At 36.4% G+C, this 26,678-nt stretch overlaps 3 protein-coding genes and 1 long non-coding RNA gene across 5 annotated transcripts; 2 read left to right on the plus strand and 2 right to left on the minus strand.

Moving 5' to 3' along the window:
- Positions 1 to 74: 74 nt before the first annotated feature.
- On the minus strand, positions 75 to 6,338 carry LOC113774099 (FT-interacting protein 7-like). The gene is made up of 4 exons (XM_027318665.1): positions 6,089 to 6,338; positions 5,775 to 5,856; positions 273 to 1,148; positions 75 to 194 (listed from the first exon to the last, which is right to left on the minus strand). The coding sequence occupies exons 1-4, from the start codon at positions 6,336 to 6,338 to the stop codon at positions 110 to 112; spliced, it is 1,293 nt and encodes a 430-aa protein (XP_027174466.1). The 3' UTR covers positions 75 to 109.
- A 3,692-nt stretch (positions 6,339 to 10,030) lies between these two features.
- Positions 10,031 to 10,712, plus strand: LOC113749081. The gene is made up of 2 exons (XR_003464494.1): positions 10,031 to 10,175; positions 10,326 to 10,712. It is a non-coding gene; the product is annotated as an uncharacterized LOC113749081 (long non-coding RNA).
- A 1,896-nt stretch (positions 10,713 to 12,608) lies between these two features.
- On the plus strand, positions 12,609 to 18,464 carry LOC113775270 (ribokinase-like). 2 transcript variants are annotated; one of them, XM_027320078.1, is made up of 13 exons: positions 12,609 to 12,823; positions 12,938 to 13,019; positions 13,096 to 13,185; positions 13,400 to 13,477; positions 13,566 to 13,640; positions 14,694 to 14,746; positions 15,281 to 15,431; positions 15,611 to 15,721; positions 16,331 to 16,457; positions 16,611 to 16,708; positions 17,356 to 17,494; positions 17,979 to 18,031; positions 18,146 to 18,464. In XM_027320078.1, exons 1-13 carry the CDS (start codon positions 12,681 to 12,683, stop codon positions 18,254 to 18,256), a joined length of 1,311 nt encoding a protein of 436 aa, XP_027175879.1. In that variant the 5' UTR covers positions 12,609 to 12,680; the 3' UTR covers positions 18,257 to 18,464. The 2 variants fall into 2 exon arrangements, with proteins under 2 accessions (XP_027175879.1, XP_027175888.1); XM_027320087.1 differs by having other exon boundaries at positions 12,953 to 13,019.
- Positions 18,465 to 18,795: 331 nt separating this feature from the next.
- LOC113781190 (FT-interacting protein 7-like) lies at positions 18,796 to 21,993 on the minus strand. Its single transcript, XM_027327071.1, has one exon. The coding sequence runs from the start codon at positions 21,888 to 21,890 to the stop codon at positions 18,831 to 18,833; it is 3,060 nt and encodes a 1,019-aa protein (XP_027182872.1). The 5' UTR covers positions 21,891 to 21,993; the 3' UTR covers positions 18,796 to 18,830.
- Between the last annotated feature and the right edge of the window lie 4,685 nt (positions 21,994 to 26,678).

A 26,678-nucleotide genomic window follows, 5' to 3' on the forward strand; every position in this document is an offset into this window, starting at 1 on the left:
ACCGTTCGATTTCGATTTCGATTTCTACTTCTAACCTCCCCAAAAAAAAAAAAAAGCCTTAAAACACACACACACAGCAGTACGACTGTGAACACAGAATTCAGACTCCCTATAACATACTATCAGCATTTGTTGGCAACCTCTTGAAGAAGCTGACGGCTCTTGAAGGTAACCGATTCCTAAACTTGGGTGGCCTCAGAACATAGAGCCCCCAGAGAGCCACGACCCACTTAAATGGCACCAGATAGAATCCACAAGCTGCAATGATTGGCCTCAGAACATAGAGCCCCCAGAGAGCCACGACCCACTTAAATGGCACCAGATAGAATCCACAAGCTGCAATGAAACAAATTATGACAAACAAGAATGTGGCTCTCGGATCGCGCCAACTTAGCAGTGCTTGAAAACGCTCGCCTTGAGTAGCCATATCCCCGACAACAGACTGAATCCTTCCGGCAACACTCCTTAGTCTATCATACCTAATCCTAACAATCTCCGCACTCCGACTCGAGGGGAAGGAATCAAATTCCTCATCCAATTCATCTGGGTGCACAGCATCAGCATAGGACAGTCGAGTGTCCATATGAGGCGGGTGGCGTGGCCTGGACCTATATCGCCAGAGTCCGACGGAAGCCATGATCAGCAATACACAAGGCATTATGAGCTCAGGCACCAAGACGAATACCATGAAGACAATCATGAACAATGCCGAGTATACGGGCTTGTGCCAATTACGCAGGGACTCCAAGAACCTGCTCACGGCAACGAACCAAGCTAAGATATTTGTGAGCCTAAAGAAGTTGGCTTTGCTCTTTCTCATGCTCCACATATGAGAGTCGTGATCAAGCATGTACTCAACCACATCTCTTCCCAAAGGTGGCTCAGCTCGACCTAGCCTTGACGCCACCACATTCATAGCCTGGTATCTCAAACCATCCAATTGATTTACGGACAATGGCAGCACGTAATGCATCTTCGGAAGCAGAGGCATTGAATACATGTGTAGCACATTGACCATATTAGCACAAGAAAACCGAACAGCCAAATGAAGCTCTCCCGTCTTCTTTACTCCGGAGGGATGCAACATGAGGAGCGGATAAGCATGAGTATAAACTCTATTAGATTCGAGAGTGGACAACGTAATTCTTGTTAGAAATATTTACCGTTGTTAATTAATCATATTTATTTATGGAGTTAGTGGAATTAGTGGAATTAGTGGAGTAACTAGTGGAGTCATTGAGATAGTTAGTGGAGTTGGTTTAAACTCTATAAATAGAGTAATTTCATGTTACAAGAAATGTCAGTTTTACAAAGAAATAAACACTTGTCGTTTGCTTCTCTTATTATTTGTCTCAATAATTGTAACAGTGGCATCAGAGTTAGGCTTGTGAGTGAAAACAAAAGTGAGTTGTGAGAATTGTGGTGGTAAATTACGATGGCCATCGACAATTTTGTGCAACCAGGAATTTCTCGTTTTGATGGTCACTATGATCATTGGAGTATGCTAATGGAGAACTTCTTGAGATCTAAGGAGTATTGGCAGGTTGTCGAATCTGGAGTAGCAGAGCCAACAGCTGGAGTAACATTGTCAGAGGTGCAGAAAATGGAGTTGAAAGCATTGAAGCTGAAAGATCTTAAAGCCAAGAATTATCTGTTTCAAGCTATTGATCGAGCCATTTTGGAGACAATTCTTAGCAAAGATACCTCCAAACAAATTTAGGACTCCATGAAGAAAAAGTATCAAGGAAATACAAAGGCGAAACGAGTGCAACTTCAAGCTCTTCGGACCGAATTTGAGACTTTATGCATGAAATCAAGCGAATTGGTCACTGATTATTTAGCAAGAACGATGGCAATCGATAACAAGATGAGGATCCATGGAGAATATTTGGAGGACATCACCATTGTCGAGAAGATTCTTCGATCGATGACAACAAAATTTAATTTTGTTGTATGCTGTATAGAAGAATCGAAAGATATTGATGCAATTTCAATTGATGAGTTGCAGAGTTCTTTGTTGGTTCATGAGCAAAACATTAACCAGCAAGAGAAAAAGGAGCAAGCACTGAAGGTTTCAGCAGAAAGTCACTCAACATAGAGAGGAGGTAGAGACAAAGGCAGAGGTAGAGGAAATAATAATCGTGGCAACCAACAACAACAATACCAGCACCAAGAAAATCAATTTCAAGGAAGAAGAAAAGGACGAGGAGGCAATGCATCAACAACTTAAAGGCCAAAGTCAGCAGATAAATCCAATATTGAATGCTACAAATGTCATAGGTATGACCATTATCAGTCCGAATGTCGAACTAATTTGAATAGATAAAATGGAGAAATGACTAATTTTACAGAAAAAGAAGAAGAAATGTCTCTTTTGATGGTATGTCACATGAATGAAGAAACTCAACAAAACATGTGGTATCTAGACACCGGTTGCAGCAATCACATGTGTGGAGATAAGAAGACATTCTCTGAGTTGGACGAGTCATTCCGTAGTACTGTCAAGTTTGGTAATAACTCTACAATTTCTGTTATGGAAAAAGGAATGGTAATTATCCAAACTAAAGAAAATTCTTCTACCCACACTATTACTGATGTTCTTTTTGTTCCAGACTTGAAGATAAATTTGCTTAGCGTGGGTCAGTTGCTCGAAAAAGGATACGAGATTTCTATCAAAGATGGTATATGTCATATTCGAGATGCAAAGTTGGACTTAATTGCTTAAGTTAAAATAATGGCAAACCATATGTTCCCACTCTATTTGCAGAACTTGACTCATTCATGTCTCTCAACAAAATCGAAAGATGTGACATGGTTATGGCATTTTCGTTATGACCATTTGAATTTTGGTGGATTGAAAACCTTGCAACAGAAAAATATGGTAACTGGTTTACCTCAAATCACAACTCCTTCAGAAGTTTGTGAGTGTGTGTTGTTGGCAAATAACATCGGGATAACTTCCCAAAAGAATTATCGTGGAGAGCAAAAAACGTCCTGGAGCTGGTTCACTCTGATTTATGCGGACCTATAAATCCGTCCTCTAATGGTGGAAAACGTTATTTTATGACGTTTACTGATGATTATAGTCGAAAAATTTGGGTCTATTTTTTACAAGTAAAATCTGAAGCATTTTCAACGTTAAAAAATTTCGTGACTCTTGTTGAAAAGGAAGCAGGCAAATCCATAAAATTTTTTCACAGTAATCGTGGTAGAAAGTATAATTCACAAGAATTTATAAATTTTGTGATGAGCATGGAATTCAGAAGCAACTTACAGCAGCTTATACGCCACAGCAGAATGGTGTTTCAGAGAGGAAGAATCGTATAATATTGAACATGGTGAGGAGCATTTTAACAAAAAGTGGTGTTTCAAAAATTTTTTGGCCTGAAACTGTCAATTGGAGCATTCATATATTGAACAGAAGTCCCACGTTTGCTGTTAAAAATATGACGCCTGAGGAAGCATGGAGGGGACGAAAACCAACAGTGGATCACTTCAAAATTTTTGGATGTGTTGCCTATGCTCATGTTCCAGAGCAAAAGAGGACAAAGTTAGATAATAAGGGGGAGAAATGCATTTTTCTTGGTGTTAGTGATTAGTCAAAAGCCTATAAACTTTATAATTCTATCACCAAGAAAATTGTAATCAGTCAGGATGTAATTTTTTATGAGGAAAATTTTTTGCCATGGAGCAGCAATATTATTAAATAACAAATACCCGCTGATTTTGATGGAGTTGATGAAGAAAAGAGGCAGCAGTTAACAGAACAAATTCCACCAAATGGTTCAGATGATATATCAAATTTCCAAACAGTAGCAGAAGATGAAAGACGGCCCCAACGTATTAGAAAAAACCTGCATGGATGATTGATTATGAGGTAACTGGAATTGACTAATCTGAAGACCCACTTACATGTTTGGCACTATTTTCCGATTGTGATCCTACAATTTTTGAATAGGCTATCAAAGATTTGAAGTGGCAGAAAGCAATGAATGAAGAAATTGCAGCTATTGAACGAAATAATACATAGGAATTAACCAATCTTCTAGAAAGACAACAATCTATAGGTGTCAAATAAGTGTACAAGACGAAGTTAAAAGAGAATGGAGAAGTTGACAAGTACAAGGCACGTCTGGTAGTTAAAGGTTATAAGCAAGAGTTTGGAGTGGATTATGGAGAAATTTTTGCTCCAGTCGCAAAGCATGACACGATTAGGATGGTGATTGCATTGGCATCACAAAATTCTTGACCTATCTTCCAGTTGGATGTGAAATCAGCAATTTTACATGGTGATTTACAGGAACAGGTATTTATTGATCAACCTCCTGGTTATGTGAATGTTGGAAGTGAACATAAGGTATGCAAACTCAAGAAAGCATTATACGGGTTAAAACAGACCCCACGTACTTGGTATAGTCGTATAGATGCTTTTTTTTCTAATGTGGGATTTAACAAATGTCCATATGAGCATACACTTTTCATAAAAATTGGAGATGGAGGTAAATTGTTGATTGTTTGCTTATATGTTGATGATCTTATTTTTACTGGAAACGATAGTGCCATGTTTGAGAAATTCAAGAAATCTATTATGGTCGAATTTGATATGTCTGATCTTGAAAAGATGCATTATTTTTTGGACATTGAAGTGGTGCAATCTGCTGATGGAATTTTTGCCTCTCAAAGAAAATATGTACAAGAAATTCTGAACAGGTTTCAAACGACGAATTGTAATTCTGTTAGTACGCCAGTTGAAGTGGATTTAAAATTCATCAGAGAACCAGGAGGAAAGATGGTTGATAGCACCATTTACAAGCAAATTGTGGGAAGTTTAATGTGTTTGACAGCATCTAGTCCTGATATTATGCATGCTGTAAGTTTTATTAGTAGATACATGAAAAATTCAAGGGAGACACATCCTCTAGCTGCCAAGAGGATTCTTCGATACTTGCGGGGAACCATTGAGTATGGATTAACAAGAGAGAAAATCAGATTTGTTTGATTTTACTGACAGTGACTATGCAGACGATTCTGATGATAGAAAGAGTACGTCTGGATATGTATTCATGATGGGTTTATCAGCTATTTTATGGTATTCAAAAAAGCAACCAATTGTTACGTTATCAATAACTAAAAGCAAGTACGTAGTTGCAATTGCCTGTGCCTGTCAAGCAATTTGGCTAATGAATATTCTTGAAGAGTTGCATTTTCAGCAAGAAGGAGCTACTACAATTTATTGTGACAATAGTTCTGCCATCAAACTCTCTAAAAATCTTGTTCTACATGAAAGAACCAAGCACATAGACGTGAGGTTTCCCTTTCTAAGGGAGCTCACAAGGGATGCAATAATTGATTTTCTCTACTATAAAAGTGAAGATCAGATTGCTGACATAATGACCAAGCCATTGAAGTTATCCACGTTTCAGAAATTAAGGAAGCTACTTGGAGTCTACGCATCTGATAAGTCCTATTAAACTGAATGTTTGAGAAACTTTCAGTTTAAGGGAATGATTGTTAGAAATATTTGTCGTTGTTAATTAATCATATTTATTTATGGAGTTAGTGGAATTAGTGGAACAACTAGTGAAATTAGTGGAGTTAGTGGAGTTAGTAGAGTCATTGGGATAGTTAGTGGAGTTAGTGGGATAGTTAATGGAATTGGTTTAAACTCTATAAATAGAGTAATTTCATGTTATGAGAAATATCAGTTTTACAAAGAAATAAACATTTGTCATTCGCTTCTTTTATTATTTGTCTCAATAATTGTAACAATTCTGACCTTCCCAATGCAGGAATCTCGAGTTGCGGCTGCGACGGCTGTGTTTTTGTCAACGCAAGCATTATCAAACACCCCAATGGGGACAAGGGCGTGCAACCGTTCCTGACGGTTTTGGTCATTTTCAACAACGCGTAACTTTGGTTGCACGCGGCGTAACTTTGTTTGCACAACGTGTAACTTTAGTATAAAATTTTTCCGGCCCCACACAAGTTGTGAAAATCGATGTACAACTAGTGATCTGGACCGCATATTTTTTTTGGCCAAAATCTGACCGTGAACAATGACCGCTCCTGCCACTCATCCCCCCAATGGTGATGATGGTGCAAGGGTCAAAGACTTTCCAAGTGTACTGCTCATTCCATTTGGAAGACAAGCTGTCCACCACGGTCCTAGTTCGGACCCATTTTTGGCCATACTTTGCCACATAATAGGCGTCAGTGGAGCCTCCCTTGCCTTCCTTAATCTTAACGGGGATGAGATTTGTAGCACGCAAGACTCCAACCTCGAGTACACCAATGTGGGGCTTCCAGAGCTGCTTTGCGGTTGACCTGTTCTCAAGCATGGGAACAAGTCAAGTCCATTGAGGACTATCCGTAGTAAAAAAGCGTTTTATAGATTAAAGGGGAGTATGAGCTAGGGCTGTAAATGAAACGAGCTGCTCGCGAGCGGCTCAAGTCAAGCTTGAGTTGAGTTCGAGCTCGAACTCAAATTCAATATATTAAGCTCGTTAGCTCGCGAGCCGAGTATATATATATATATTCTATTTTAAGTATATATATATTTTTTATTTTTTTATTTTAAGTATATATATTTTATTTTTTAAATTTTAATAGTAAAATTATATATATATCCTTAATATTTTATTATTTATTAAGAAAAAAAATTATTTTATTTTTTTAAAAAATAAAATAGTTATTTTTTATTTTTTTCGAGATCGAGTTTGAAATTGTCAGCTCGTCGAGCTCAAGCTCGAGTTAGAATTCAAATTCAATGAAATTATGCCGAGACTCGTCTCGATTAGGCCAAATCTCGACTCTACTCGACTCGTTTGCGGCCCTAATATGAGCGAGCATAGACTGCTTTGGAGGCGTACTTGGAATGATGATCCTAGTGGCTATGAAGCTTCATTTTAGGCCATTTTTTCTTTTCTTTTCTTTTTTCTTTTTCAAGTGTACAGTAATGAAGGGCCATTTGTATTGATAAAATAGGTTTCTTCGGTGGTGTAGGATCGTAGTTGTGAGCTCTTTTATTTGCGCAGAGAAAATGAGAGAATATTCTGACCTCTAATTTTGATAATCTTAAAATATTCACAATGCAATGGAGATGCAGGTCGGGTACGTCATCTTGTATATTGATCAATAAATTTTCAACATATAAGACTAACAGCCGAAGGAGGGTTACTGTTCACAAGCTTTTCGTCGTCCTCACGTGCCTCCCACGTGATATAGTATACGGATTTCTCTCTCCAAACTTTTCTCTTATCTCAGTTCTTTGCCGATCCTTTCTCTGTTTCTATAGTTTCTGCTAGGGTTTTTGTGCGCCGCTCTCCCTCTGTTGGTCTGCTGCTCCTCTTTGTTCTCAAAAAAATTTTCTGATCTCTCTTTTCCTTCTTTCCTTCTCATTATCTTATCTCTTTCTCTTTCCTTTTATTTCCTTCTTTCCTTCTTCATTATCTTATCTTTTTCTCTTTCCTTTTATTGATATTCATATTTGCTTCTATCTTTTTCTTTAATATTATCTCAAGCAGATCTGCATTTTTTTCATTAGAAATACTTAATATAGAGATTGACGGTGAATAAAGCTCCATCGCCATCTTAGTTGGCTATTCCTATACTCAACATTGGTAATTCTATGATTTTACTTCCTTGTGTTTTTTTCTTTTTCTTTTTAATTATTGTAACTGATTTAAACCTTTCTTTAGAATGAAAATGTGTTGCAACTAAAGATGATTAAAGCCCCATGACTACAATCAGCAGCTAGCCATATCAAGCAACATGCTCTACCATCGGTAATCCCTCCTTACTTCCTTTTTTCTTGAAAAAAATTATATTATGGTGATATGCTCGAATTCCCCCTTTTTCTGACATTAAGCAGCATAGAAACAATGCACTTATGGAGTAATAATTTTAAGAAGTAGAAAAGTGGGTTGTTCGATGGAATTTTGAAAAAAATGTTACTGTCGATGATAATTTGTTTGACGCTTGAATCAACTATTGTGTATGACAAGAAAAAAGGCTGATATTTTAGAGAGAGAGAAATTATTTCAAAATTATTATTTATGTACAGTTCACATCTTTTCTATTTCTTGTTCGATATTTGGTAATTTGAGTGGTGTTTGTGTTTTTGTGGAGTCTTCGTTTAACATCCATCACCTTGATTTGAAGGTGACCAAAATTCTTTGTTTGGTTTTTCTATTATAATTATTTGACTGGGGTTTTCTAAGTGTTTGCAGTTCATTTGATTTGAAATTTTGACTTTAATGTTTGAACCATTTGGCACAGATTACATTGTTACTCAATTCCTTATTCTGTATCTTAATTTTCCCAAGTGTTTTTTTGTTCTTTTCCTCCTGCACACATTGTGCTTGTGAGACATTGGCTAGGTTTTACTTGAAAAGAATCTAAAATTAGGCATTTATTATGACATGACAATAATGCTATACGTAGTTCACTTGCTTGAACCCTGACTTCAAGAAAGTTGGATGGTAAAGAATACCTATGTCAGGTGAAGTAATTCTCTTAAAAGCTTTTTATTTGATGCCAATCAAAATGGACTGTTATTTTTATGAATTGATTGAAGCACTTGCAATGTACTTTAATTTCTTTTTACTAAGTTTGCATATGTTTAATTTCATTTTCTATTGATCACATTAGATTAGATAGATAGGCAAATCTAATGTGTCGGTTGGCCTGTGGTGCTTGTTCCCTGTGTTAAATTCTTTTTCTTTTTCTTTGAGTTCATTTTTTTATGTTCATTTGCTTTTTCTTTCTCACCTGATCTGAATGATTGTGGTTTTGTGTGTTTTAAGTTTTATGCCAATTTTGTGTTTCTAAAGTTCAGGAATTCTTGATTTATTGCTATATAAATGTGCCTTGTAGGCTAGCTGTATTGAGACTATGGTAGATGGTGTCCAATTTGCTTGCAGATTTTGGTATTTGGCGTTAGTTTCTTGTGACCCTTTTTTTAATCTTTTTTCGAACCGTGCCTTGATTTTGTTTTTCCTTTTTTTTAATCCAGTGAGATAAGTCTATTATCGTCTTAGAGAGTGCTTTTCAAGAGACATATTTAAACTTCCTCACTGTAAGTGTTCACTATGTGCAGGAGAATAACAGCACATGTGGGTGTTATTTACTTATAAGATTAATTACAAAACATGCTTTTTTTTAATTACAAGTTGTTCCAAATTTTCAAACTAAAGTAGCAGCAGTACAACTTTTTCACTTAATTAGTTCATGCTCTAAAGTTTTGGTCTTTTACTAACCAATTTTAGGTTCAATCTAGATAGCCACTCAACCTAATTTTTTGGTTTGTTGAATGCAAGGCCAAGGTATTTGCTCATGTATGCCCAAAATACAGGTTTCATTTTAGCTAATGAATCTTTAATTCACAGGTCTACAATGTTGCAGGATTACTGAAGTTTTGTTATGCCGATGGTTATCATATACATATTAGGAGATGAACACAAGGACTATAATAGATAGAGGTACACAGATCATTTTCTATGTTTGAGGTGATATATTGTTGGTTAAATGCCATTTGTTAGGTTTATTTAAATGCACATACTAGCAAAGAATGTTAGGTTCTTCTATGCCTCAACTCATGCCTTTATTTTGATATTAAGAAATTGTTAATGAATGTGAAGTTTAATGAATCTGATTCAATGCCTGTAGTCTACCAATTTTATAACATTATTTTTGCATGCATTGAAGGTGCTCTTAGGTGATATCGATATTTTCCAAGCGCCAAAGAGGGTCTAGCCATTTCTTTTCCCATTTTTTTTCTCTGAGTTGGACTTTCAACATATAAGACTTAGAGCCAAAGGGGGTTCTACTGTTCCAACTTTGGTTCATATCTGTGTAGTTATGTTTGGTTGAGCATACACTATATTATTTAATTGAAGTGAAATTCTATTTAAGAATACTGATTATGTATCTGTGTAGTTATGCTTGGTTGAGTATACACACTATAATTCTCCCTATCAACTTAAAAGTTAATCTTAACTTAATATTCTTCAATTTTATTTGTGGTAGGGATGAAATGGTAAGCATCAATGAAATGGCCGATATGGTTCTCAGTTTTGAAGCCATCCATCCACATTGCACTGGGTGTTCATGATTGTAACTCAAATTACACTCAACAAGGAAAAAACTTGGTTGGGGCTTCAACTATGATATTGAAGGTATTTATATTGAGCATTACATGGTCAGGCTTCATAGATTCCAAGCTAACTTTTACTTTCTTAAAACCTTGATTTCATTTGTTGTGTTTTTGGTTCTTCACTGGTATAAATAGGATGATAACTAACTGTTCCCTATTGTAATTTTAATAGGATGGGCTTATACTTACATCTAAAAAGGAGAAAGCTCATCGTGTAGATTTATCATGGGACTTCTAAGGCATTCAAAACCTAGGCTCAAGTGCAATTTGGCTCAATTTGTGTTGCTGATGGCGACTGACGAGTGAACTCATAGTTGTTTATGCTTAATGAAGTGAATTTCTGTTGCATGTAATTGTTATAGCAAGTGTCAAAATAGAGAAATGTAACATAATAGTCTTCTTTTTAGCTACTAAGGCAAACTGTATATGCTGCCTATGTGAAAAGGGTGCAAGTTTTCTCATACTATATGTATCTAGCTTTCTTTGACAAGTTTGTGATGATTTGAGGCCGTATATTAGATTTTGAAATGCTTGTCATGTTGTTGATGTGCATTAGTAATTGGCTTGTGTTATCTAACGAAGTCAATTTCTTTTTTATTTTTCAAATTATATACATATTACAAATGCTTTATGGGCATTCATGATAAATTGTCACCGCGCAGCGCGCGGTCCATGCCTCCTAGTACCCACCTATGGTTCGATTACGGGATTGAACAGATAGTAGTACTAGTTTTCATCTCAATGAATGAATGTGGGGATGGCGCAGTGCTCGGTGGGTAAAAAGTCAAACCAATGCCAGAACGGGAAAGCTTCGGAGCATTGTTTGCGTCATAGAATTCCTCAAAATAATCTTCTTGATTTTGTGCTGTGCACCAAAGAGAAAAATGATTTACTAATTTTTTTTTTCTCGAAACGATAGGGGCGAATTTCTACGAATATTGTTAAAATAAAAAAAGTTAGAAAAGTGGTGCAAGTTGAAAGTTGGTTCTAAATTAAGGGTCGCCGCAAACGGCAATGAAGGTTTCTCTAAAAAAATTATTTTCATTTTTCATTTTTTTCCTCTACAAAGCTAAGGAGCGAATTTTTTTTTAAAGCCTTCACCGCTCGTGAAATGAGCGGCGAAGGCCAAATTATTATTTAATCAAAATGCAATTAAGAATCGCCGCATAGTTGATATGCGGCGATTCGTTTAAATTTTTTTTTCTAAAACCTAACTGTAATCCTAATCATAAATTTAATTCTAAACTCGAAATCACTACACCCTAACACGTAATATAAATCCTAACCACGAAATCTAAAATTTAATTTACCTATAAGAATTGTGCTAATCATGCATGCTGTTAAATGAAAATAAAATATGCCCAAGTCATCCCTTTTTTAATATTTTAGTTTTAATTTTAATATAATTAATGATAAATAATGTAGCATTTAATCATTTCAACAATAAATGAGTGCAATAATTAACACATGAACTTGAATGATAATAACGGGAGATTTGACAAGAAAAATTCATAAAATTTAAATATCACCCACCAACACGCCTCTTGCTCTTATCGCGCGGAGTGGTAAAGTAGCCATATTTCCAATGCATCTTTTCATGTGGTGGATCTCATCTCAATTGTAGTCATTCGGACCTCCGAGGTGGTGCTTGTACTTGCTCAGGCGTTAGGTCCTCATCATCATCAATGGAGGCATCCAATACAGAAGTTTTTTATTCTTTTTTTTTCAATAGGAAGTGGGACTTAAGAAACGAAAAGGGTGCAAAGAAATTTGTATTCAAAACTCTAATTTCTAGAGCCTCAAAAATGTCCATGTATCAATTATATTTTTTATTATTTTTAAAATGTTTTTATTTTGCTTGATTTTGCATGTGTTCTATTGCAAATTTATCCTTTTAATATGTCCTGTAAAGGTCAGATGCATGAATTGAATTAACATTCATATTCGATGACGCTATCTTCATAAAGCATAATTGGTTTCTTCTTTTCTCATGAAAAAAAAAAAAAAGACCTTCGCCGGATCACCTTCGCCGCAAAGGTCATTTGTGGTTTCAAGAATTCCAAAAATGGCAATTGTTCGCTGACCGTTGATCAACTTTGGTCCACAAATTTAGTTCTATGCGACATTAAAAAATTAAAATTTTTAATTTAAAAAATAAAAATTCCGAGCGGCAATAGGATTGAGAAATTTTTCCCTCCAAATCACGACTGTTGAAATATGTTAATCACGGCTGAAATATAAAATTGTATCGATTCTTAAGAACATGAATAAAAAAGAAAAAATGGGTTGGAATTTTTGTTGCTCCGATATTCCCACCTGCGCGGCTCTTATATCATCCACACTTCCACCACAACACCACTTTTATGATAATTTTTTATTTTAACAATATTCCGAGAAATTCACCGATAAATTAGCAGTATTATACCACTAGTTGTAAGTGGATGGAGCGCAGCGGGCAAAGAGGTAAACTAATCTCATCCTGGTTGCGGGATACATATCTGCGCAAGTGGCCTTAGAAAAAGTAGCAATGGCGTCACCATCATTGCACTCGCTTCCTGGTGGATTGGCGGTTGCAACTAATTCATTGTATTCCTGCTCCAATTTCCTACCAACTCCTCCTCATTCGTCTCCACCGCGCTCCAATTCTTCTCTCATCACTCGCTGTCCCAGGTACCTTGCTCTTTCTTATACTTCACTACTTCCTTTTTTTGTTTTTTTGCTTCTTCGAATTGTTACGCGTCGTCGTCTGCGGCATAGCTATCGGCTTTTGTTTGTTTACAGCAGAAATTTGTGTGACAGGAAGACAATGTCAACTTCAGCTCAAGCTTCCTCATCGCTTCCACCTCTCCCCGAAGATCGCATCGTTGTTGGTCTTTTTCCTCTATCTACTTGCATTATTTTTTTTCATTTACAATTACACTGATAACAGCGTACTTATGCAGCTAGGTTGCGGAGCAGTGTCGGTGGACTTCTTGGCTGCAGTGGCCTCTTACCCTAGTCCGGACGACAAGACTCGTAGCACCAGCGCTAAGGTTTCTCTTCCTATTCATATACTAATCGCGATTCTGCTACACCATGCCAATCGTCAATTTATTATTTTCTTTTTTTTTTTAAGAAGAAGAAAAATCTTTTACATATGAAATTACTCGTGCCAAAATTATTTTGTATACACTTTCAAAATGTTAAGCATATTGGTTGGTTGATGCTTGCTCTCAAAATGACTGCGTCGGGGCCTTTTCTGATTAGCTGCAAGGAGGGGGAAATGCAGGGAATTCTTTGACTTGTGCTGCTCGATTGGGACTGAAGCCGCGGCTGATATCCAAGGTCTACTTTCAACCTTGTAATTTTTTAACTGAACATTCTCGAGTAATATATATTAGGGGATGTTTATCGCTAGAAATTTCTTGAGTAGGTTGCTGATGACCCCCAAGGAAAAGGGCTAATAGAGGAACTAGAAGCTGATGGCGTTGACACGTCCTTTCTTGTGGTGGGCTTCTTCGGATCTCTGTTAATTCGTGCAAAACTTCCATTTCTTTTACTCGCTTGAGCTTTTCTTTGGCATTTTAATGGTGGACTTCTTTGTTTCTGTTACTCATGTGAACCTCTCTTTGGTGTGTGATTTTGATATCAGTTTCTCCCATCACAATGCTTCAACCTTCACTTGCTAGAATTCCGAGGGAAAATATGATTTACATACATACGCAATCACCTTGACCTGCAATCTCTTCAAATGTGATGAACTCCAAGATGAAGCTACAGAGCATTTAGGAATTAGGAATTTCTGTTTGATGTTTGGACATCAAATGTGCAAGGTTAATTCCTTGTTGATTTAGAATGATGAGCGCCAATGTTTGCAGTCATACGTACAGTTTAACTATATTCTTTGTTTGACCTGATAAACTTACCTTATTGAAACTTGATATATTGTGGCCTCTCGTTGCTACGAGCAGTCAATCCTCTGTGATAGCACAACCTTCAACTCATCTCAAAGTTGATATAAACTATTGCAAAGTTTGGCTTTGTGAGCTAAATTTTGGTAAAGTGAAGGACAACTTTGACCTGCTTTTGGCTTTTGATGCTATTTCAATTTTGTGGTTTCTATATTTTTGTAATAAAAATATTAGGGGAAGGGTAGTTACCCAACTCAAAGGCCAGGCTGGCCGCAAGCCCTATTCGTGCTTAAATGGTATTTACAGGTCGCCTACCAACAAAAGACTGCTCCCATGGATATTTGGACATAACAAACCTTGCTTGCTGAATATGAATTCACCATATTATTCTGATAGATTACTCATTAGCCAAAGTGCAGCTAGCCCCAGATTTTCTTTTACGTGGGTTAAAGTCATCAACTAGTTTCCTGTGTTTTTGCTTTCCATGAGGTCATGGTGGGTCATTGATAGCACTACCATCAACTTTTTCTTTGATGTATGAAATGTACTGTATAGGAGGTGGTTCCCCTTATCTTTTTCTAGTTACTCTTCTTTTAATATGTAATGTTTCACAATGTTCACTTAATTTTGTATTGATATATTTTTTTCAGGTATCAGAAGGAGGCAATTCTCCATTCACTTATATTATTGTTGACAACCAAGCGTGAGTATTCTGCAATATGTTAACGATTTTGTTGCACAAATAGGAGTAATTTACTTAGGATGGTTCTGTTTATCTGCTTCTTCACTGGATGTCAATGGTTTGCTCATCTGTTGTGAATGATCTTTCATTATGTATATCTCTCTAAAGGCCGGATATTACTTATGTTTGGCAACACTGTGTACTTTTACCTGCCTTTAGTTATTAGCTGAAGCTAGCAAATTTTGATTACTCCTTGTTAACATTTCCTGGGCTAAGTGTTAGACTCTAATTTGGTGAAGTATATGATTTTTGGTTTCTCTTTTTCTCATCTCTGTTATTTTTAGACTATTGATTACTATGAACGAATGCAAGAAGAATGGCGGCAGGGTTTCAGAAAACAAAAGAAAGGCAGTTTGAAAGATGCAAGCTTTTTTGGCTTCCATCTTTCGTTTAAGATATTCATGTGAAGTACTTGAAATCTAGAGTTTTCTTGGCTGTGTTAAATAGATTGCTTCATTTTATTAACTTGGAGTTTTATTTCTTGAAATATTTCAGGAAAACTCGCACTTGCATTCATACTCCAGGATACCCGCCCATGATACCTGATGATCTTTCAACTTCTAACTTGTTAGCTGCTATTAGTGGAGCAAGGCTTGTATATTTTGATGGAAGATTACACGAAACTGCTTTGCTTGTTGCACAGGAGGTAATCTTCAAGTGTTTGCATTACTTTCGTCCAAGGCTAATTTTCTGCTCTATACAATTTTAGGAACTCATACTTACTGCACTATTGTATGTGAGCGTTGATACTTTCAGAGGTAGCTGGTATTGTTGAAACTTTTGCAAAGTCAAAATGACAGAATGCTTTCTGATTTTCCAGTACAGGCAAATCGCAGGGCAATTCCTATCTTAATTGATGCAGAAAGGAAGAGGGAGGGATTAGATGATCTCTTAAGTTTGTCTAGTTACGTTGTATGCTCAGCAAAATTTCCACAGGCAAGTTTAGGCTTCATAAAAGCTGCTTAAATAGTAATCCTTTTGAACTGCTGTATGTCTTTCTATTTATAACTCTAGCATTGCTACCCTAGTTTTTCTAGGTTGTTAATTAGATTAGTTATGGTTTTTTCATAAATTGGACTTTTGGGGATCATAGCAAAAGTTTATTTATACTTGGTTGGTAGCTGGTAGACCATTGCAGCAGATGTGAATTATTGACAAAATAAGTTGTACTCTTTTCATTGGATTAAAATAAGGAGACTGCAAAGGGTGGTAATAATGTCTGCTTTGTTTCTGGATTTTTGAAGTATGCCATGTGAAATACTGAATTAACTTGATGTTCATTAATCAGGCTTGATTTTAAACAATTTGTATCTGTGAATTAGATTCCAGTCCATCAATTCTTTTATATTGTGCAAGCTTTCTGATTACAATCTGTAGGATCATCATTCTTCGATTCTAATCCTTGCTGGAACTGCTTTGGAAAAGATTCACCTTCGATTGCATTGGATCATCAGTTTCATATTTTGTCTTTTTTTCTCTGTCGTTGCCTTTTTCTTTTCCCTGTTTGAGGAGTTATTTGCAAATATCTTACATCTTCCCTTGCAGGAGTGGACTGAGGCGCCATCTATCCCAAGTGCCCTTGTTTCTTTTCTTTTGATGTTGACTCATGTCAAATTTGTCATTGTGACATTAGGCAAAGAGGGATGTATAATGCTGGAGAGGGGCATGACTGGTATGCACATGCAACCTTTTTTCCCCCACTCTTGAATGAACTGCTATATGTGTATAGACATCTTCAAGATCATGATTGGATATGTGGATCAGATCTCTTTCAATTTGCTTCAATTTACCTCACTTTCTGTTTGTCAAAAAAATGTTTCTGCAGAAAATGCCCAGTCTGAAGAAACAGATATAGATGATTTATGCGATATACTGAAGAAGAAAAAAGATAGTAATAGAAACTCGCCAACATGTATATCCTCGGTAATTTCTTTTCATCCTTGAAGGATTCGGCAGTAGTGTAGCTGAAATATATGAATTTCATTTATTCTGCATTGAGTTTCACATGGCAATCATTTTAAAACTATTTGATGTGGATCTAAGTAAGCACAAACTATATTTTATGACACTTAAATCCGGGCGTTGATGATCATAATTCATTAACAATGCTGAATTTTGAGTTGGATGCTGTGTGTGTTCATTTTCTTGTTTGGACAGTCTTTTGGAAGTAGCATGCTCACTTCTGTGTAAATTTTATGAGGAACTTACTGCTGAGAAGTTCTTTAGACACATGCATATGCGATAGTGGTGTGTTGTATAAATGAAAGATCTGGCCGAAGTATGGAACATGCAGAAATTAATATCTTCGTAAGAGGAAAATACAATATTTATCTGGCATGTGGCCTTTTGTCTTGGAAGATGAAATCTCATGACGTCAAGTTAACCTGTTATTTTTGGAAAGAGCTTTCTTCTTTACCTTGCTGCAGAAAGAAAAGAAAATACAATTTTGATCTGCAGGCCTTGTTGGAAGTATTTGAAAGGAGTCTGAGTTGTAATAGTTCCTAGTAACTTCACTACTACTCTGTGACATTAGACTTTATGCTGCTTTTTCCGCATTTTTCTCCCAACAGGGTGTGAAGAAGTTATGTGCGAAGGGGATTGGGACTGTGACTGGAACACTATTTGTTGGAACAGCTGAGAATATACCTCCTGGAGAACTTGTTGATACAACTGGTGCTGGAGATTCATTTATTGGAGCTACACTTTATGGTAAGGAAAGAACAGTTTTTGTTCTTGTTCCCGTTCTCTCTCTCTCTCTCTCTCTTTTGTTTTTACTCCCTTGGTTGAAAAGGCTTATTGCCCCTTAATATACTTTAAATTCTGCTGCTGCTGCTGCTGCATCTTTCCCACGAACTAAAACACTCTGCAAACACACACACACACACCACATAGACGTTGTGTATGTGAGTGTTTTTTGAGAGTGGCAGATTTGTGTATTGTATCATTGTAGTATGTGGTCTTTGAAAACGCAAAATTGATTCTGTTATTTTATCAGGACCTCTCTCTTCAGGTTTGAGGAGGATTTAGGGTTTTCAATCTGTCAGCCATCTAGAAATCTATTACGCTTTCCCTTACAATCTCTGCAAATGCGGAGTGTCCATACTGTTTTATGACACTTCTTATAAGTTGTACTTCGGTGGCTGGGCATTGATGATATCCATATCTAACCCTTTATCTCTACGTTGTTTTGTAGCCATTTGTGCCAACATGCCACCAGAAATAATGTTACCCTTTGCAGCTCAAGTGGTAAGTAAACTTTCCTCCTGCAAGTAAAAATGTACTAAAAGCTGCTGGGGTCCGAGCAATTGATTGACTGGAGATAGCTCACCAGTGACATCCACTGTGTGTCGTTAATTGCAGGCAGCTATTAAGTGTAGAGCATTGGGCGCTAGGACTGGAATTCCTTATCGTACAGATCCTCGTTTGGCGTCTTTTTTAGTTGCTGGATCCCAAGAGGTGGCCGCAGTATAGGAGTATTGTTTAACAAAAGCATATCATCGGGCCGTCGTCTTGGGTTTTTCATTCTCGTGTTTTTTGCAGTGTTTTGGTGGACGGATCTCGTCCTTTTGATGTTAGAATACTTGCAATGATATGGCATCCTTTGGAAGGATGGGCAAAATATATTGAGAATTACGTGGATTTTTTTTTACTATTACAGATCTGGTACTTGTTTATTGCAGTTCCCAGGCGTTAAGATTTACTAATTCAGCAGGTAGGACGCAATAATAATACCAAAAAAAAAATATTAGGGGAAGAGAAATCGCAAACTTGTGCATGCCCTGGTTCAGCAGCTGAATTCTCAACTAGCATTAAAGCATAGTATCCTAGATAAATTACAGTACAAGAGCTAATCACTGAACGAAACGATGGGTGACAGACGCATTAAAACACCTAGAAGCGCATTTTTCTCCCAAAAGACAAAACACCTTCTACCGTTCGATTTCGATTTCGATTTCTACTTCTAACCTCCCCAAAAAAAAAAAAAAAAAAGCCTTAAACACACACACACACAGCAGTACGACTGTGAACACAGAATTCAGACTCCCTATAACATACTATCAGCATTTGTTGGCAACCTCTTGAAGAAGCTGACGGCTCTTGAAGGTAACCGATTCCTAAACTTGGGTGGCCTCAGAACATAGAGCCCCCAGAGAGCCACGACCCACTTAAATGGCACCAGATAGAATCCACAAGCTGCAATGAAACAAATTATGACAAACAAGAATGTGGCTCTCGGATCGCGCCAACTTAGCAGTGCTTGAAAACGCTCGCCTTGAGTAGCCATATCCCCGACAACAGACTGAATCCTTCCGGCAACACTCCTTAGTCTATCATACCTAATCCTAACAATCTCCGCACTCCGACTCGAGGGGAAGGAATCAAATTCCTCATCCAATTCATCTGGGTGCACAGCATCAGCATAGGACAGTCGAGTGTCCATATGAGGCGGGTGGCGTGGCCTGGACCTATATCGCCAGAGTCCGACGGAAGCCATGATCAGCAATACACAAGGCATTATGAGCTCAGGCACCAAGACGAATACCATGAAGACAATCATGAACAATGCCGAGTATACGGGCTTGTGCCAATTACGCAGGGACTCCAAGAACCTGCTCACGGCAACGAACCAAGCTAAGATATTTGTGAGCCTAAAGAAGTTGGCTTTGCTCTTTCTCATGCTCCACATATGAGAGTCGTGATCAAGCATGTACTCAACCACATCTCTTCCCAAAGGTGGCTCAGCTCGACCTAGCCTTGACGCCACCACATTCATAGCCTGGTATCTCAAACCATCCAATTGATTTACGGACAATGGCAGCACGTAATGCATCTTCGGAAGCAGAGGCATTGAATACTTGTGTAGCACATTGACCATATTAGCACAAGAAAACCGAACAGCCAAATGAAGCTCTCCCGTCTTCTTTACTCCGGAGGGATGCAACATGAGGAGCGGATAAGCATGAGTATAAACTCTATCAGATTCGAGAGTGGACAACCTAATTCTGACCTTCCCAATGCGGGAATCTCGAGTTGCGGCTGCGACTGCTGTGTTTTTGTCAACGCGAGCATTATCAAACACCCCAATGGTGATGACGGTGCAAGGGTCAAAGACTTCCCAAGTATACTGCTCGTTCCATTTGGGAGACAAGCTGTCCACCACGGTCCTAGTTCGGACCCATTTTTGACCGTACTTTGCCACACAATAGGCGTCAGTGGAGCCTCCTTTGCCTTCCTTGATCTTAACGGGGACGAGATTTGTACCACCCAAGACTCCAACCTCGAGTACACCAATGTGGGGCTTCCAGAGCTGCTTTGCGGTTGGCCTAACATCACTGCTGTACATGGTGGCTTCATCGAGCACATGGTAACCTCCATCAAGAGAGGCTCGGAGGTGTATTCTGGAGGCAAATCTCATCATAGCCTTAGACTCGTTCTGGTTGTTGAAGTGAATATCAAGATTGAACCACCTTGAAGTCGCTGGCTTTTCATCTAACCTCCGCTCAATACCTGTGACTGGCAGCACCACCCTCCCAACAACCTCATCCCTGTTGGGAGCTATATGATCTTCAACTGAAACCAAAACATAGTCCTCAAACGGTTCCGCAACCACAAAAAGCAAGTCTTCATTCCAAACAGGGTTGGAAAGGCTCTTATTAGCCAGAGGTGAAGCAATTCTGGTCCTCAAAACTTGATTCCCAACTTGAACTTTCGCAAAAAGCTCAGGATACCTCATCATTGATGACCCTTTTTCGCCCATGACAACATCCTGCCCTTCAATAACATGGACCCTGAGGTACCAAAGCTTTGGCGAAAGATAAACCTTCGACTTTATCGAGCACAAACCCTCAGTATGCACATTTGCCGCCTTGGAATGCCAAGCCTCCGCGAACGCTTCGTCGGCTTGAGTCCCAAACCAAATGGCTACCATCACTTCACCACCTTTGGCCTTCTCCCCTTTCTTGTCCTCCATTCTATACCATTGAGGCGCCAGCTGACTATCTGGGGGAACCCTCTTGGGAACCTCGTTAAGGTCGAACCAAACACGACCCAAGAAGTCATCTTTGTTGCCCTCCTTCACAAAAATCTCCACCACTGAAGATTGTATGCAATCTTTAGAGAAGGCGAAAACTTGGTCCCACTCGGCATTATTAGTCAAGGACACCCGCTTAGTAATTCCTCTGTAATTCCCAAGCTTCACCTCTGCTACCAGCTCCCCACCACCACCAAAGACAGAAGAGATATCACGGGCCTTGACAACTCTAACGTACAAGTACTGCATTTGCTCTACCAGGTCGTAAGTCGAGCTTGTCTTGTCCTTGTTTAGTGGGCCCCCACCTAGGTGAGGACTTGTCTCTTTCAGAGAATACTCACCCGCTGGCCCTGGGGCGCCTGTGGAAGAGTACACAGCAACTCCTCCGTTACCAACACCACCCCTTCCAACCCCGAGGCCTGCCGGGTTGACGACAGGCGGGATGGTAGGATTCGGTCCGGCAGTGATAACAACAGGTTTCATCATGTCACCCGGGCCGCCGGGCTCTACTGGCTTTGGGTGGTTATGATTTTGGAAATTCAGTTTGTTCTCTTGATTCAGCTGCTGTTGCACCGCCAGGTTGGTTCCTTGCTGCTGCTGCAACCTTTTATTCTTCTTGGAGACCATGACGCCAGCGCCATTATTGCCATTGATAACCTGCTTGACTTCTTCTCGAGACGACAAGTAAAGCTTCAACGTGATTTCTCCACGGACATGAGAAAACAAGCTCCTCTTATCGAGGGTATAAAGTTGAGCAATTTCTTCACCTTCTCGCGCTATACTCGACCCCGAAACCCGAACCTTTCCCAGAAAATTCCTACTGTTGTTGGATCTTTTCTCGTTGAAGACGTTCACTTCGATCGTTCTGTAAGGGAGGTCAGCGACGTCGTTTACGGGAAAGACGAGCTTTTCATTCCAAACGGGATTGAGGTCCCTGTACTTGACAGTGCTTCTTTCCCTGTGATTTTCGAACTCAACCTCGACGAAAGGTGATGAGGAGCCTTCCCCATCTTTTGGCATCAAGTTATGGGCTCCCACCACTTCTACCACCAGCTTTTCCTTGGCATTGTTCATTGTTGGTTGCTGAGAAAGAAGGATGGAAAGAAAACGTTCGGAGCAAGAGGGAAGTTATGTTATCAGGGGAAGACAGATAAGAATGACTGAACGGGAGAAGGGAGCGGGATAAAGATTTTGGGGACGCAAAGAATTTTAGAGTGCAAGTTTAGAGTAGTTTTCGTAATCTAGCGTTGAAATGCAGACTGAAGAGAGAGGGTTGGTTGGTTGGTTGGTTGCAAAGCTGAGTGCAGGAGAACGCAGAGTCGAGCGGAGAGGGGAAGAGACAAGAAAGAAATAGAGAGTAGAAAGGCATGGATGGAGACGGAGATGGAGATAGATACAACAGTTTTTAGTGTACCAGTTCACAATCCTACTCACTTACCTTATACTCATATCATGGGCGCGTCATTTTCACCCTGCTGCATTAAGGAAAGTAAATTAAATATTCATGTCGGAATATCAATACATACGGTTTATTATTTAGGGATAATTGCAGAAACCTCCCCTGAGATTTCTGACATTTGCATTGACCTCCCCTCTAGGTTTAGAAATTGCATTCACCTCCCCTGAACAGTAACAATTCGTTGCAGAAACCTCCTTGACAGCTTTTGTAGAAGTGAGATAGGAATTTTCTTCCAATTTTGCCCTTACTTGCTTGACAATTATTATTTGCTAGACAATTGCTTAACTAATTAGTTAATAGTTAAACTAATTAATTATTAACTAATTATCTAATTAACTATTAATTAATTAACTAATTATCTAATTAATTAATTAACTAATTAACTAAAGTTGTTGTCTGTCCGAAACTAACAAACTATTTGCATGTTAAACTAATTAACTAATTAACTGCTTAACTAATTAACTAATTAACTAACTAACTAATTAACAAACTATTTGCATGTTAAACTATATGCAGTACGTATTACCTATTTAAAGTATCGGCTTTTTATAGGTATTTTACTTTTAAACATTTAATTTATGATAAAAACATCAATGTTTATAAGTAAAATTCAAAAAGTATTACAGTAATATTCTTACAAAAAGGGAGGGGCATAGGACCATAAATTAAATGTTTGAAAGTAAGAATATTGATATTATTGTAACACTTTTTGAATTTTACTTACAAACATTGATGTTTTATCATAAATTAATTGTTTGAAAGTAAAATACCCATAAAGAGCCGATACTTTAAATAGACAATGCGTACTGCATATAGTTTAACATGCAAATAGTTTGTTAATTAGTTAGTTAGTTAATTAGTTAATTAGTTTAACATGCAAATAGTTTGTTAGTTTTGGATAGACAACAGTTTTAGTTAATTAGTTAATTAGTTAATTAGATAAACAGAAATTAGTTAATTAATTAATTATATAATTAGTTAGTTAATTAGTTAAGCAGTTAATTAGTTAATTAGTTTAACATGCAAATAGTTTGTTAGTTTCGGATAGACGGCAACTTTAGTGAATTAGTCAATTAGTTAATTAGTTTAACATGCAAATAGTTTGTTAGTTTCGGATAGACAACAACTTTAGTTAATTAGATAATTAGTTAATTAGTTAATTAGATAAAAAAAATTAGTTAATTAGTTAATTAATTAATTAGATAATTAGGTAGTTAATTAGTTAAGCTGTTAATTAGTTTAACATGCAAATAGTTTGTTAGTTTCGGACAGACAATAGCTTTAGTTAATTAGTTAATTAGATAATTAGTTAATTAGTTAATTAGATAAATAGAAATTAGTTAATTAGATAAATAGAAATTAGTTAATTAATCAATTAGATAATTAGTTAATTAGTCAATAGTTAATTAGATAATTAGTTAATAGTTAATTAGTTTAACTATGCAGAAATAGTTTGATTAGTTAATAACTATTAACAATTAGATAATTAGTTAATTAGTTAATTAGTTAATAGTTAATTAGATAATTAGTTATTAATTAATTAGATTATTAGTTATTTAGTTAATTAGTTAATTAGTTAAACTATTCACAAATAGTTAATTTAGTGTAATTTTTATTAACAAATGTTTTGTTGGGTTTGATGAAAGTACTCATCACATTCATTTGGTAAAATTAAATCATGTCAGGGGTACTTTAGTAAATTGACCCACTTTTACCTATTAAATTGCCTCCAACTTTTGATAGGGGAGGTCAGTGCTATTTCAAAATTGATAGGGGAGGTCAATGCTATTACTATAAAAGTTAGGGGAGGTTTCTGCAATTATCCCTATTATTTATGAATCTGATTCACTTGGCTTCTTTAACAAATGTCATGTCAACGGATTTTCTGTTCCACACCATTTCTCATTCTCTATCCTATTTTTTACTATATTGATATTTCTCCTACATAAATATTATGTTTTAATTTTTTTTTATTTCTTTAAAATCTAATAATTATTTACTGAGTAATATAAAAAAATTAACAAACTCAAAAAATTAAAATTCATAAAAAATGAGATTTTTTATGAATTTTCTGTTGTATTTTTAATTTTCTACTATATATATTACTTTTTTGAAACTGTTGTATTTATTTTTATTCAATTAATAGTTATTGGATCTTAAAAAAATAAAAAAAAACTAAAACATGATGTTTATATAGGAGAAATAATAATATAGTAAAATGTGGGATAGAAAATGGCATAGGGTGTGAGACAGAAAATCTGTTGCGTGTCTTATGCTACTGCTGTAGAAAAATATGCATTGTTTAATTTCTTATTAATGGATTCCATCCAACGGTTGTGCTTATTTCGAATTTCTATAATATTTACATTAATTGTTTAACGAAAACAAATATACATTCAAAATTATTTTAATCCAAAAGTTCAAAATTTTTAACAACAGTTGCACACTCCGTTCGCTACGGTTCGATTACAGCCTTAGGCAAAATTTAGTAGTATATAATTTGAACTAAAATTATCTTTAGCGTCGTATGTGGTATGAATAAAGCAAATATTTTAGAGACTAATGACATTAACCATTGCTCCGCTTGCTTCGCCAAGCAAGCATTATTTGAAATAATTATTATAATAAATTTTTATGATATAATATATGTGAAATAAAAAATTATTAAAAATTTAAAAATTTGATTAAAATTTATAATTATGATATAAGTAAAATAATATTTAAAAAAATGGCTATACAAAGGAAAGTGAAATTGTTGTAGTACTACAAAAAGGAAGGAAAAATTATGCATAAAAACATTTAGGGATAATTTCAAAAATCTTTCTTGAGATTTCTAACAATTTCACTTAGCTCCTCTTTAGTTTAAAAAATTACACATACCTTATTTGGCATAGTAAAATACCTATAATGCCATCCACTTGGTAGACAATTTTAAATTTAAGACAACAAATTTATAAAATCTAAAAAATATATGTATTCTCTTGTCTCTTATCTATTTATTGTTCATCTATTTTCTAGTTAATATAATATCATTTTATTATCTTCGATTTTGTGGACATTAGCAAATTGAATTACAAAATCAACAAAAAAGCAGATTATGTGTCAAATTAGAAAGAAATGCAGAGACTCGCAGTAATAGAAAAATAAATAATGAAATTGATCATTGAAACAGGAAGAAAAACTAAAGATGTAGAATTTCTTATATTTTGTTGATTGTCAAGAAAAACTTTCAAAAAATGTCAATAATTACCTAAGGATTTCTTTCATTAGATTATAAATTTTTTATTGTAGAGGTAAAATTTATTCTCTACTTTTAAGATATTAATATTTTTAAATCCATAGGAGGATTGTAATGGCAGTTGTAAGTCAAATTACCTTATATTAAAATGGTATTTAAACATTGATATTTAATTTTGGAATATGAAATTGGTTGTCAATGAGATTTGTGTGTGTGTGTGTTTTTTTTTTTGCATGACAAGTATTGATATTGTATATACAATTTAGGATCTTTAAGACATTTATTTGGTTTTAGAACTTATATTTAGATGATTGTTAGAGATTAGATTTGTTGATTTGTGCAAAGTGTAGAAGAAAAATAATTGAGTGTACTATAGTTTTCTTTCTTATTTTTGTGCAGAAGAGTAATTTTTAGAATTTTTGTGAGAAAATCTATCTTGTTGAATTTACATTGTTACTAAACAATAAAAGTATAGGAGGTATATGTAATATGTAAAACCTAAGGCCCTGTTTGGATTGCCATTTTCTGCCGAAAAATTACCTTTCCGTGATCACATTTCTCTATTACCTTTTTTTCGCAGATACATCAAATCGTTACAGTAATTTTTTCATGAAAAATCATGAAAAATGCAATCCAAACGGGGCCTAAGCTTTCGAAAGCTCTCTGTAATTGTAAGAAACCTCAGGAGAGGTTTGTGAAAATTATCCCATACATTTACTACCCCCTTGCTTTGTTCTCGAGCCTAGCCATGGTAACGCAAGCACTTCATTAGTTTTCAAAAGCTTGCGTCATACTTGTTACGTTACACGCATGTCCTTCTTTCAGTAGCTAATAAGTAGTAGCACAGTGTATTGAAAGTTACCAGCGCCATAATTAGGAATTTAGACGTCAAAAAACTGCAATGAAAGTGCAATTTAAGAAAATGTTCAGCGTAGATCCATCTATTAAACAGATTTACATGGTGCGTTATTTCTGAAAAAATTGTTCGTTTTATAGTGCAATTTGAAGGGTTCAATTTTTTTTTTGTCGTCTTCAAGATGAAAGTTTTGTAAATTGTACAGCGCAAAAAACTACGTACACTAAAAGATAGCTCGCTGTTATTGGTGAATGAGATTTCCAAAGCCTTTGACCGCCAAAGTGGCAAAACAAACTTTTTGTGTTTGTC

The sequence above is a fragment of the Coffea eugenioides genome, chromosome 1 (genome assembly GCF_003713205.1).
Source record: "Coffea eugenioides isolate CCC68of chromosome 1, Ceug_1.0, whole genome shotgun sequence".
NCBI classification, from domain to species: Eukaryota; Viridiplantae; Streptophyta; class Magnoliopsida; order Gentianales; family Rubiaceae; genus Coffea; species Coffea eugenioides.

What these genes read in the sequence shown, in the direction of transcription:
- LOC113775270 (XM_027320078.1), top strand. Translation starts at nt 12,681, where the DNA reads ATGGCGTCACCATCATTGCACTCGCTTCCTGGTGGATTGGCGGTTGCA. An exon ending in CTCATCACTCGCTGTCCCAG is followed by an intron (nt 12,824 to 12,937) that starts GTACCTTGCTCT and finishes TGTTTACAGCAG; the next exon opens with AAATTTGTGTGACAGGAAGA. An exon ending in ATTATTGTTGACAACCAAGC is followed by an intron (nt 14,747 to 15,280) that starts GTGAGTATTCTG and finishes GAAATATTTCAG; the next exon opens with GAAAACTCGCACTTGCATTC.
- LOC113774099 (XM_027318665.1), bottom strand. Translation starts at nt 6,338, where the DNA reads ATGCTTGAGAACAGGTCAACCGCAAAGCAGCTCTGGAAGCCCCACATT. An exon ending in GATTCCTGCATTGGGAAGGT is followed by an intron (nt 1,149 to 5,774) that starts CAGAATTGTTAC and finishes AATATTTCTAAC; the next exon opens with AAGAATTACGTTGTCCACTC. An exon ending in TGGGGGCTCTATGTTCTGAG is followed by an intron (nt 195 to 272) that starts GCCAATCATTGC and finishes CTATGTTCTGAG; the next exon opens with GCCACCCAAGTTTAGGAATC.
- LOC113781190 (XM_027327071.1), bottom strand. Translation starts at nt 21,890, where the DNA reads ATGAACAATGCCAAGGAAAAGCTGGTGGTAGAAGTGGTGGGAGCCCAT.